Source organism: Austrofundulus limnaeus, unplaced genomic scaffold (genome assembly GCF_001266775.1).
Source record: "Austrofundulus limnaeus strain Quisiro unplaced genomic scaffold, Austrofundulus_limnaeus-1.0 Scaffold731, whole genome shotgun sequence".
Taxonomy (NCBI): Eukaryota; Metazoa; Chordata; class Actinopteri; order Cyprinodontiformes; family Rivulidae; genus Austrofundulus; species Austrofundulus limnaeus.
The window spans coordinates 133,817-146,022 of NW_013953133.1; the positions used below are offsets into that span (position 1 = coordinate 133,817).

Genomic DNA, 12,206 nt, shown 5'->3' on the forward strand with positions numbered 1-12,206 from the left:
ACAATATACTTTGCTGACAAAAAGACAGTGTTTACTTCAAATAGTCAACTGAAAACTTATTTTAAAAAAATATGTTTTATCTAGTAGAGCTCAGTGTCAGCTATAAGAACTCTAAATTGAATTACAAGTTCAGTCTGATCTGACTAAATCATTCAAGTTTGTGTTTTTAGAGGTCATTTTTGCTGTTTCATTCTCCCTTATTTTCCAAATTGTTTTAGATGTATATTTTTAATATTTTAAGTAAAAGCAAGATAAATAAAATAAAATTAAAATATAATTTAAATACATAAAAATCCATATTTTTGTATATTTATTTAGCCTTTTAATTGTAAATTTTGTGCTGTGCGCATTTCTGAGCACCAGGGGGCGCTAATAAAAAACCCCTCTCTTTTTCTAACAGTTCATTTTCTTCTTCTACGGAATTCATTTCCGTTTCCTTTCTTCGTGCTGTCGGAGGACCCAAACGTGTCCCGACAAAATGGCACATTATAACTTTAAAAAGATTATGGTGGTTCCCACCGCCAAGGTAAGGTTCATTTTACATTTTTAAAGAAACTTAGCGACGCTGCTGTCGCTGCCGGATAAACCAGGAAGAATACAAAAATAAAAGTGCGTTAATTAATTGACAGAAAACACGTGTTTTTCAGGCAGCTGATCTCAGGACACGAGTGAAAATCAGAACAGAGCAGATTTTATTCTTAAATGTAGAAATTCGTTATTTTAAAGCGAATAGTGAGGACTTTTCGTTTTTCCTGTGATTTACAGTTTTATTGCCGATGGCAGACAATTTGGACATTTAATCATAACATTACCATGATAATATGTTACATAATAATATTTAATGTGAAATAGTCTATAATTATATTAAATAACTGGTGTTAAACAATAACTTCCCATCTTAAACAACCAAAAGTTGCTTTGTTACACTTTTGATTACCAAATAAACAAAAAAATTGTTTTTAAGATGTGTTTGCATGTTGTGTGTTGTTGTTGTTTTGATTGTCAGAAATGACAGCAAAGTGTCTAAAAATAGAAGCAAACTATTAAGAAACTGTTTGTGATCTTTAAACGACTGATCCCATCATCGTCTCCATTCCTGCAGGAGTTCATTGACATCACTTTATCCAAAACCCAGAGGAAAACCCCCACAGTGGTCCACAAACATTACCAGATCCACCGCATCCGACACTTTTACATGAGAAAGGTGAAGTTCACCCAGCAGAACTACCACGACCGGCTCACACAGATCATCACCGACTTCCCAAAACTCGACGTAAGTTTTTCACCCGTGGTGATTTCAGGCTGATGTCTGGGATCGGTTTGTGATATTCTTTAGTTTTTATGTGTCTCCAGGACATCCACCCTTTTTACGCTGATCTGATGAACGTGTTGTATGACAAAGACCACTACAAGTTGGCTTTAGGGCAGATAAACATCGCCAGGAATCTGATTGACAAGTAAGTTTGGACCGTTAAGAAGAACGAAGGAAACTTTTATTTTAGTAGATCCGTAGAGAGAAAGTCTGCTCGGAGCGACWCTGTTGTTCTGTTCAAATCATTTTTAAAACTCCTACAAAGCAGCCATCTATGTTTTCATCAACTCAAGTGAAGGAAATTTTACTGAAGTTTCTTCAGATTATATGAACTGCACGGTGAGATTCTAAAACTTGAATAAATCATGTTTTATATTTAAACCCTGCAGTGTTGCTAAGGACTACGTCCGTCTGATGAAATACGGAGACTCGCTGTATCGATGTAAACAGCTGAAGAGAGCCGCTCTGGGTCGAATGTGCACCATCCTGAAGCGTCAGAAATCGAGTCTGGAGTATCTGGAACAAGGTGACGGGTCTGAAGAGCTTCATGAATGATGATTTGTTTTTAATGTGTTGCAATAACGTGTCTCTCTGCTCTTCAGTCCGTCAGCATCTGTCCCGTCTGCCGAGCATCGACCCCAACACGAGGACTCTGCTCCTGTGTGGGTACCCCAACGTGGGCAAGTCCAGTTTCATCAACAAGGTAAACAACAGAACGTTCTGGATCTTTACTTCTTATTAAATACAGAAACAGCAAAGCTAATGTGGTGAAAAWAATCCTCGTCAGGTGACCAGAGCAGATGTTGATGTTCAGCCGTACGCCTTCACCACAAAGTCTCTGTTCGTGGGTCACATGGACTACAGATACCTCCGCTGGCAGGTAACATGCCGATGATCTCACTATTGTGTATTTTTTTCTGTTCAAAAGAAAGTTTTAGTACCTTAAAACATCTAACTGGGTTCTCTTTTGCTTGAATTATTGTTCCGTTTTATAAAATTGGGTACAGTTTGGAGCAGAGTTATGCGTTTTTAAACATTTTAAAGTGCCTGTGACATCCTTCAAATACAATAAAGTCAAAGAAAACATCTTTATATTAATGAAACTTGACATAGTAAACATGATTTTATCCACCTTTTCACATAACCAGCAGATTTTCTTTTGAACTCCTCTCATCCAAAGTGAAACAGGAAGTGACATCAYAGGGGAACTCTTTGTGAAATAAAACTTCCTGGTCTTTTTTTTAGTAAAATATTATTTGAACTAGGGCTGTGAAGTTAATCGAGTTAACTCTGATTAATTTTAGTGCTGCATGGGCAGAGATTAAAATTTACAATCACTTCACTCTGGCTGAATATGTAGGTTTGTATGTTGCAATGCACTCAGTGCATGCCAGGTGTTTGTAAATGAGAAGTGGTTCTCTAACAGTTTACCTGGATAAATAAAGGTTAAATAAAATAAGATAAAATTTAAAAAAAACTCCATGTGTAACACATTACGTACAGTTTTTTTCTTTTTGTCATCTTATGGCTTATTTTCTTTTATTTAGTTATGTTTTGCTGACAACTGTGACCTTAGTATCTATCTTTCATTCCTCATGTAGAACTCATTTGGAATGAAAATCCATGAATTCTTGATTTAACCTCATTATTCTGCACAAAATTTAACTGACTCAAATATGTTTGGAGCATTTTTTAGGTCCTGTTTTATATTCAAAAAGTAATGTCTAAGCACCAATTTTGTTTTCTAAATAAAAACATTAAAAACTCATTAATAACTCAAGTAATGTATTTTATCAGTATGCAATTGGAATGTATATTAAATTTAAGATTAATCGTGATTAATTCACAGCTAATTAATTAGATAAAAATATTAATCATATATTAAAATTAATCATTTGACAGCCCTAATTTGAACATTATTATCATCTCTGATAGTGACTCAACATCATCTAAGAAATATCAGATTCTTCTCCACAGTCTGTGTTAGTCGTAGCAAAGTTCTGTTTACATGCAGACAGTCACCTATGACATCACTTCCTGTTTCTGTTCATGCAAATATCTCAACAACTGTTCATCTCAAGCAGTGTGGATTTTTTAAAACAATTTATTATTGTTATATTTCTAAAAATGCATTCATATTTTTGACAAAAACTTTACGCCACAGGCGCTTTAACTTGTATTTGTTTTGGGTTTATTTTATTTTTTTGACGATCATGTTATGTGTCGGCACATGCAGGTGGTGGACACCCCCGGTATCCTGGACCACCCCCTGGAGGAGAGGAACACCATCGAGATGCAGGCCATCACGGCTCTGGCCCACCTGCGCTCGGCCATCCTTTACGTCATGGACCTGTCGGAGCAGTGCGGCCACACCCTGCAGGAGCAGCTGGAGCTCTTCAACAACATCCGCCCGCTGTTCGCCAACAAGGTGCCGCCGCCTGCCTTGCAGTTTGCTTTAGTTTCAAAACATCACAACTAAAACCTGAGTGGGGGCTGGAAATCCTACAGCTGCTGGAGAAAATAAATATTTAACCAACTTTTAGGAAACATGGAAGAGATTTTTGTATCTCAGATATTTGGTTATATACTGCCTGCCTCTAAATACCTTTTTGAAGATATCTTTGTCTGCTAGCAAAATATCTCGTGTTTTATTGAATCTAAGGAAATAATCATCAAAAACATTTGGATCCAACTTAATTCAAGAAACTCACTTTAAAAACACAAAAATGGTTAAAATTCAGTCAGTTTTGCTCATATTTAAGTTAAATTTGCTGTGGTAGTAGCTGAGGGTCTTTCACAAGATAAAAGTGCAGCTCAGTCCAGGTTCAGTTTTCATCTAATAGATGGTTTTCAGATGACGAAGCGACCTGCAGATCATGTGATCAAATCACCAAATTTGTGGGCGTGAATGTGGGAAGGGGGATAGTCTACAGCATAGAAATGTAAACATCTGGTATACGGTCTAGATTGTTTCTGCAGTATGTTTCTATTAAAAWTTGTTTTAACAGTCATGGAGCAGGTTTGCGTTGGAGTTGGTTACAAATCTGTGCTGCTCGTGTGGCAGAGAAAAGCTATTAAAAAAATAATGTAAAAACACCCAGCYAAATAAAACTGTCGACAAAGCGACGTGATTTTGTGGCTGGTGATAATCAACCACAAAGATTTCACCCTCCTCAGGATTCCAGAGTGTTCAGATCACTCCTACCATTGTTAGTGACCACATAGTACGTATAGTAGCTCCGTGTGTTTACAGCTCCAAAACACAAGTCCAGTTGCTTCGTCTTTTTACTTTTGATTTTCCATCATGTGTAGATAGTAACGTCCAGCCTGGGTCGGAGCGTATCGATCCTAAAGTTGCTCAGTCGATATTTTATTTCCAGCTCGTTGTTTCGTTCAAAAAATAAAAATCTTCGCCGAAGCATCTGATCAGAGGCAGGTTCAGATATAAACACAACTAAACAAGCGTCACATAATTATTTAATCGGTTCTGATCAAACAACTTCAGATTTGATGTGCAAAAAGTAGCATCCATGCTAACTCTGTAAACAAACAAGCTGAATGAGAAGTATTTTACTGCGCATGCATCACATCAGTGCTGTGGAGCGTTCACACTGGAGTCTGATGCAGGTCATGTTTAAAATGTAATGTGAACGTTCACACAAAAAGATAGGATTTCTTTTTAAAATCAGAACTGAGCATTAAGACCTGCAGTGTGAACGTAGCAGGAGTTCTTGGACAAACGGTGCCACCATGGTTTTTTGACCACCTGACCCTGGTGTGTCTCTCCTGCAGCCGCTCCTCGTCGTGGCGAATAAATGTGACGTGAAGAAGATCGGCGAGCTCTCGGAGGAGAACCAGGTGATTCACAGCACAGACATGAAGAAGTTTGGTTTAAATCTCCTGAATCCAGCTCCTCTAACCCCCTCTCTTCCCCCTGCTGCCTGTGTTTCTCAGAAAATCTTTGCAGACCTCTCAGCTGAGGGGGTCTCTGTGATCGAGACGAGCACCCTGACAGAGGAGGGGGTCATGCAGGTTAAAACTGAGGTGAGGTCCGACGGGTTTGGGCTCCTTGTGGATGTTGTGTCGTGTTTTAACGCTCCGGTGTTTCTCAGGCCTGCGACCAGCTCCTGGCCCACCGGGTCAACAACAAGATCAAAGGCAAGAAGGTCCACGACGTTCTGAACAGGCTGCACCTGGCTGTTCCTGCTAAGAGGGATCAGAAGGTTCGCTTAACTTCATGTTTCTGGGCTCTGTTTTCACTGCTGCAGGTTCTAAATGTTTCTGATCCGTTTCCAGGAGAGACCCCCGTTCATCCCAGAGGGGGCTCTGAATCGCAGAAGAGCGATGGAGGTGGATTCACCCAAACGCAAACTGGTGCGTCAGCAAAAAGCTTTTTGTTTTAGTATTTGTTTGTTTTAATTATTAAAACTTTTCATCTTCAATCCTTGTAGGAGAGAGACCTGGAGATGGAGCTTGGTGATGATTATATTCTGGACCTGCAGAGTAAGAAAGGCTTTTATTCTGGTGATAAAACTGCCCGTGTAGAGAGGAAATTCTTATTTGTTGTTGTTTTTTTTTTTAAAAATAATTTATTGTCTTTTTAGAAAGAAGACAAATAACAACAAACCAGCACAGCCAAGTCCAGTACAATCGCTCACAATCAAATATATAAGTTATAGATGAACAAAGCTGGGTCAAAACACGTATTCCACAATTTAAGTCAAAGATTGAAAAAAAAAAGAGCACGAAAGAAAAAAGTCATTAATTATATTTGAAAACAAAATGTGATCCCCCCCCCCCCTTTAACATTTCAGCAAGCTCGCTAGGCAGGTGATCTAATAAGGGTTGCCAGATCCTGTAGAAAACATCGCAGTTAGCCTTTATGGCACTAAGGCGCTCCAGCGGAAATCCCTTGAATGTCTCCCTGTACCACTGTGTAACAGAAGGGGGTTGTTCCTTGATCCATTGAAACAAGATACATCACCTCGCTAAATGTAAGAGTTTGCCTAATAAAGTCATTTGTCCTGAAGATCGAGAAATTACTTCTACAAAAGACTGAGAACAAACAGCACAGGGTTTAGTGGAACTGACTTATGAAAGATCGAGCGAAGCTCTAAACTCTAGAGCAACGTTTTTCCAAAATCTAGTAATTAAGGGGCATCGCCAGATATAATGGTAATAGGTGCCCACATCTTTATTATATTTCATACAGAGAGAGGAGATCTGTGAATAAATTTTATTTAAATTTTCTGGGGTACGTTACAATCTGTGCAAAATTTTGTATTGGCTTTCCCAGGACCTGTTGCAAGTGAACGGTTTCTTAGCAGATCTAAAGGTTTTTGACCACGCTTCTGTACTAACCTCAACCTTCAAATCTGTTTCCCACTGAACCCTGGCCTTATCAGTCGTGACAAAGTTTAAAGAAAACATTTTTTACAGAAAAGAGAAATGAATTTCTTTTAGGGAACACATTTTCATTAACTTTGAGAAAAAAAGCTTTCAATAGGATTCAGAACAGGTTGGTGGGAATTTAAGAGAATTTACAAAATGTCTCGCTTGCAGGAATCAAAAAATTTTTTTTGTTGTAAACTGTACTTGGTTTGCAATTGTTTAAAAGACATAAAAGTATCATGTTCAAATAAATCACCAATAAATCTTAAATTTTTAGATCATCAATCATCAAATATGCTAATGCCTAATAAGTGGCTGCAGGGCACTAGAAAAGCCCTTTCTTCCAAAGAGGACAGCCATATTGTACCAGACCTTGAGTGCACACATCAAAATATAGTTATTTCTGACCTCTAATGGAAGTTAAATCAGTAGATAAAAGACTAATAAGAGAAAGTGGGTCAGAGCACCAAGGATCTATAGACGGGTCATCATGATGTAAAAATGAATGGAGCCATTCTGAGATTATTCGTGCAAGAAAAGTCCAATAATAATAGAGGAGCAGGAGGTTAGGAAGTGTCTGACCCCCTAAATCAGTAGGCAGCTGCAGAACCCTCGTCTTCAGCCTAGATTTCTTTCCATGCCATATAAATTTAGAAAGGCACCGCTCAATTCCTGAGAATGTTTTTCTGTTAATTCTGAGAGGCTGTTGTTTATTTTTAAGAATACTGGGATCTGATGAATGACGATGAGAAGCAGGATAAGATTCCTGAGGTGTGGGAGGGCCACAACATCGCTGATTACATCGACCCTGAAATTATGAGGGTGAGGTTTTTTTTTAATTTAAAAATTAAAAAATAACCGTTTTTATTGTTTTATTATTATTTATTAAGACTGATATGTTCGAGGTTGGGAACTTTCAGTGGACACTTTTTAAAAAAAAAAGTACGAACAACTAAAAACTGTCTTGTTTTAATAAATTGTCCCGCTTCTCTTCCGAGGCAGAAACTGGAGGACCTGGAGAAGGAGGAGGAGCTAAAGGAGCGAGCCGGGGAGTACGACACGGACGAGGAGAGCGAGGATGAAGAGATGAAGGACATCCGCGCCCTCGCCAAACAGATCAAAGAGAAGAAGCTGCTGAAGGTCCTGGAGTCCAAAGAGAAGGATATTCACGGGCCTCGCATGCCCAGAACCGCCGCCAAGGTGAGGGCTTTCAGCTTTCAAAACAAAGTGCAGAAACAGCTGAAAATTTACCTGGTTTTATTTATTTTATTTTTACTCTTCTCATGTTTTAACTCTGCTTCTGCTCAGGTGGAGAAAAAGCGTCTGGAGAAGGAGATGAGTAACCTCGGTCTGGACATGAACGACAAAGATGATGTAAGTTTTTATTTATTTTTTATATCAGAACATGTGATAACAGGTTCAAATTACAGTTTAAATCATGAGTTYTGACTCTTTTTTGTTGTAATATACATTTATTACTTATTACAGCCGTAGCAGATCAATAATGAGGAGTTTTGGGACTCAGAAAGTTTTAAAATATACCGTTGCACTGCTGATGAAAATCTAAAGTGAAAGAGTTTTAAAGTGTTAACCATCTATTCTATTATCATTAAACCAAAACATATTTTTATTGTTTTTACTTGTTAGATTTTTTTTTTGAAAGATGATGCCTGTTTGAACTATAGATGCCAAAAATATGCAGATAATTTAACAATTTCTGACCAACAACTGATGTTTGTTTATTTTATAACTGAAGTTTGTTTACCTTTATTTTACTTTAAGTTMATTTGTTTTTTCATGGTGTGATCATAAGGAGTAAAGAAGCACAGTAAGAGTTTAATGATGTGGTTTAAACTTGTTGTAACGGGACACGCATGTCGTTTCAGAGCCACTACGCTCAGCAGGCGCGGCGTTCCCGCAGCATCACCAGGAAACGGAAACGAGAGGCTTCGGCTCCGCCCACGTCCAAAACTCGCAGCCAGAGCGCGTCCCGTCCACCTCGAGACCAGTCTGGTTTACGAGATGCAAAGGTGGGATGTCTTTACTTTCTTTGTACTGAAGATAAAGTTTAGATCTTTTATATTTATTAAAATGAGGTTTGTGTTTATTGGCAAGAAGTAGACAGAAAATTCCCCGTATGGTAATGAAACTAAAACACGTATCGTGTCCTCTCTTGTGTWTTTAATTTTGGTTTATCAGATGATGAGGAAGACGAAGAAGATGATGAAGAATTCCCAGAAAGAGATGAACCGCAACGCCAGGAGAGGAGAGTCGGACCGACARGTGTTCGACCTCAAACCCAAACACCTCCTGACTGGAAAGAGGAAGTCCGGACCCAAAGATCGCAGATAAAACAATAACAGTAGATATTATGGGCCATCCTAAAGCATGCAGAAGCAAAGACTCAGCAACCAGTTCTTTAATTGGTTATTTTATTAACCTTACAACTGATTTCAGATCGTTTACCTTGTGCTAAGAAGACTTTTGAGTGTCAGAAAATCCTACACCTATTTTGGATAAAGTGATGTGAAAATCTCCTATTAAATACTGAGTAACAAGAAAGATAAATAAAAATACACATGAATGAAACACCCTATTAGTTTAATTATATTTGTGTGAGTTGCTTTTATCTTGAGAAACTGAGTTTGGGTCATTATTGATATTTTTAACTCTTTACAGTCTTCTGACAACAGTAACGTTACTGTTTTCCTCTTTGGGATTTGTTTGCCATGAATATTAATATTTTTTTGTCTTTGTAAATAATGTTTCCTGTCATCTAATCTAAATAAGCTGTCAAAGCTATTCAACATGCATGCTTCGCCCAATTTAAAATCTTAATTTTGTTATTTAAGAATAAGTAGACATATTTATGTTGTATGTTTTAAAATAAGTGAAGTTAAAAAGGGCTGTTATTGTGAAAAACGTTTTGTTGGTGGTGTGCAGAAAAACGTACCCCTCCCATAAGGTGCACCTTCTTCACGCTGAATTCTTTTTTGTATCCTTTTCGACAAATACATTGAATTTCTAACGCGATGGACAATCGTTTGTATTTCGGTAACCCTAAAGAGAAGGAGAAAAATAATTTTACTAATATTTTTTTTATGTCGAAAGTGCTTTTTATCTTTCTGTTGACCTCAAACATCAGTTAAAATCTCCCTGCACAACTAAACAAATCAAATAAAAAAGTCAGTTTTACTCCTAACAGATTTATAAAAGTTAGTTTAATTATAGTTTTTCCTTTCTGTAGAACCCAGATGCTCTTCAYAGGATAGGGGTGCATTTTTCGGCACAACACCGGAATTGGCTTCGTTATCGTTTCCCACGGACCGTAATAACGGTTCCCGTCTTGTGTCGGCACGGATTTTGAACAAAACCCGCTCTGTATCATTGCTTGCGAATAAAGGAAAAATGCGACCAACGTTTGCCACAACATCTCGGGATAAAACTCACCATTAACAGACTTTTCTGGTAAGTTTGACGCCGTGTTTTTTGACAGGTTCATTTTTTCCCCCTCCCTGTTAGCCTATTAGCATCCGCAGCTAGCGGGTGATGTTAGCTTCATGTAGCTTGTGCTGGGCATTGGGATGTGACAAGACGAAAGGAATTTGTTCGCTTTGAGCGTCACTTTTTTTGTATGCACGGTAAGAAAATGTCACCATCAATGGTTTATTGTGTTTGACCTCACGTCTTGTGAGTCACAAAGAACGGAGTACCAACTGACAGCCAGACAAAGGTGTATTATTCTGCTGGTTCTGAGGAAAAACCGGGTGAAAACAGGCATCTTCAGGCGGGTTAGGAGTTAAATCACATGTTTTTATTTTGTGTTAAAGAGCCGGACACCTTTCTTCAGCTCAAGGGCAAATATAACAACTGTAGAATCAATGACAGCTGGAGCCAGCTTTAGGTTAGTCATCCTGAGGCTGATATATTATTATTATTAACATGTTATTTGCTGTAGAAAKCCAAACCAGAGCGGATATTTTATGCATTCACTAGCTTATTAATACAATAATGATATGAAATGTCTATATGAAGGTTTTTGATTCTTGAATTGAATTAGGAAACATAGCATTTAGACAACATAAGCACAATAATGTACCACTTTTAACACCCAGTTATTGACTAATTACATGGAAATGACAGGTTAATAAGCATTTTTATTCAATTTGATGGATGGGAACGTGTTTGATTTGCTTGAAAAATACATCAGAGCAAAGTTTCAGAGTAATGAATGTTTAGTTTTATGATATATTTGCTTCCCCCCCTAAAATACAGTGTCAGCTTCATAATCTCTGCTTTACCTTATGGTACCCGCTGAGGATTTGTCTGGCAAATACGCTCAGCAGCACTGTTTTTCACACTCATTCATTTTGTCATTTTCACACATTCACACTGGCAAAGCTGCCAAATACAACCATTGCCTTGTGGACACCCTAAATTGTTCAGTGAGTTTGTTTGCTGAATGAAAAACTTGCACCTTTCACTGACTCTTTTTTTTWAATTTAATTTCTTTTGACCTCTGCTTTCAGACCGGTGGAATCAAGGTCGGGCGCAGGCATCATGCCGGAAAGCGGGAGCAGCGCCGCCGCTCGCCAGGCAAAGCAGAAGAGGAAGTCCCACAGCCTGTCCATCCGCAGGACCAACAGCACCGAGCAGGACCGCTCAGGCCTGCAGAGGGACATGCTGGAGGGACAGGTGARGGCGCCTCTGTTTGCCCTTTTTAAAGAATGCTCTGTCACTGCTGCGTTTTTCCAGCTGCTTCTCTTTAAATGCCAAGCTGCTCTCCTCCCCCGTCGGTCATTATTAGCCTGCTGTCCGGCTGTTGCTGTCTGCACCCGTAAGCACTCTACTTGTAAGCCTAAGCCAATTAGGTGTTAATGCACCCATTTAGGCAGGCAAACAATGGTTTATATTATTGCCGGRTTAATCGTGCCGCAATTACCGCATTATTAATGTAATGTTATTTTAATTTGTCTGAAAACAATTGGATTTAGACACAAGCGGATCAACTGGATCATTAGTTCTCAGTGTCTGAAAATCTCTCTGGTGAGAAAATAAGGAAGTGAGTCACTAATGAGACGTAGGATCATTTCAAATTGATGTTTTCTAACAAAAAGCACAGGAGGGAAGCTTTTACCACCTTGATTCGTGCCTCTGTGGAAGCAGAAGACGTATCTTTTGAATCGGTGCTGTCAGAGGATGCCTGACGGTCTGGTGGAAAGTGTTGAGTCATCTCCTACAGATTGTGTTGTGAGACATATTTAGTGGTTGATGTGTGTTTGCCTGTTCTTACTTGGATAACCGAACAAAATTTTATTAAAACCCCTTTTATTAGAGCCCTTTTTCAAGGGTGGTCTGAGCCTGAAGGCAGCCCCTAAACAAGCCTGTTTTTTGTCAAGACACAAAGAAAGTATCATTTTAAAGGGATCCATGAATAGTTGTAACATTAGACTTTATTTGATAAACATTTATTTTAACTGTAAAATAAAGACTGTAAAAATAC

At 38.4% G+C, this 12,206-nt stretch overlaps 2 protein-coding genes across 2 annotated transcripts in view; both read left to right on the forward strand.

Annotated features, from left to right (window-relative positions):
• The first annotated feature begins 422 nt into the window (after positions 1-422).
• On the forward strand, positions 423-9,295 carry gtpbp4 (GTP binding protein 4). The gene is made up of 17 exons (XM_014028235.1): positions 423-526; positions 1,103-1,273; positions 1,354-1,457; positions 1,702-1,838; positions 1,915-2,015; positions 2,100-2,192; positions 3,549-3,740; positions 5,105-5,170; positions 5,267-5,356; positions 5,425-5,535; positions 5,609-5,686; positions 5,764-5,815; positions 7,425-7,525; positions 7,706-7,903; positions 8,012-8,077; positions 8,590-8,733; positions 8,903-9,295. Exons 1-17 carry the CDS (start codon positions 479-481, stop codon positions 9,053-9,055), a joined length of 1,905 nt encoding a protein of 634 aa, XP_013883689.1. The 5' UTR covers positions 423-478; the 3' UTR covers positions 9,056-9,295.
• Positions 9,296-10,241: 946 nt separating this feature from the next.
• Positions 10,242-12,206, forward strand: part of LOC106532214 (WD repeat-containing protein 37) — a gene marked incomplete at its 3' end in the record, with an annotated part of 6,135 nt that continues 4,170 nt past the window's right edge. Inside the window, 2 exon segments of the mRNA XM_014028236.1 lie at positions 10,242-10,344; positions 11,233-11,398. Of these exon segments, the coding sequence (XP_013883690.1) occupies positions 11,264-11,398 (135 nt within the window).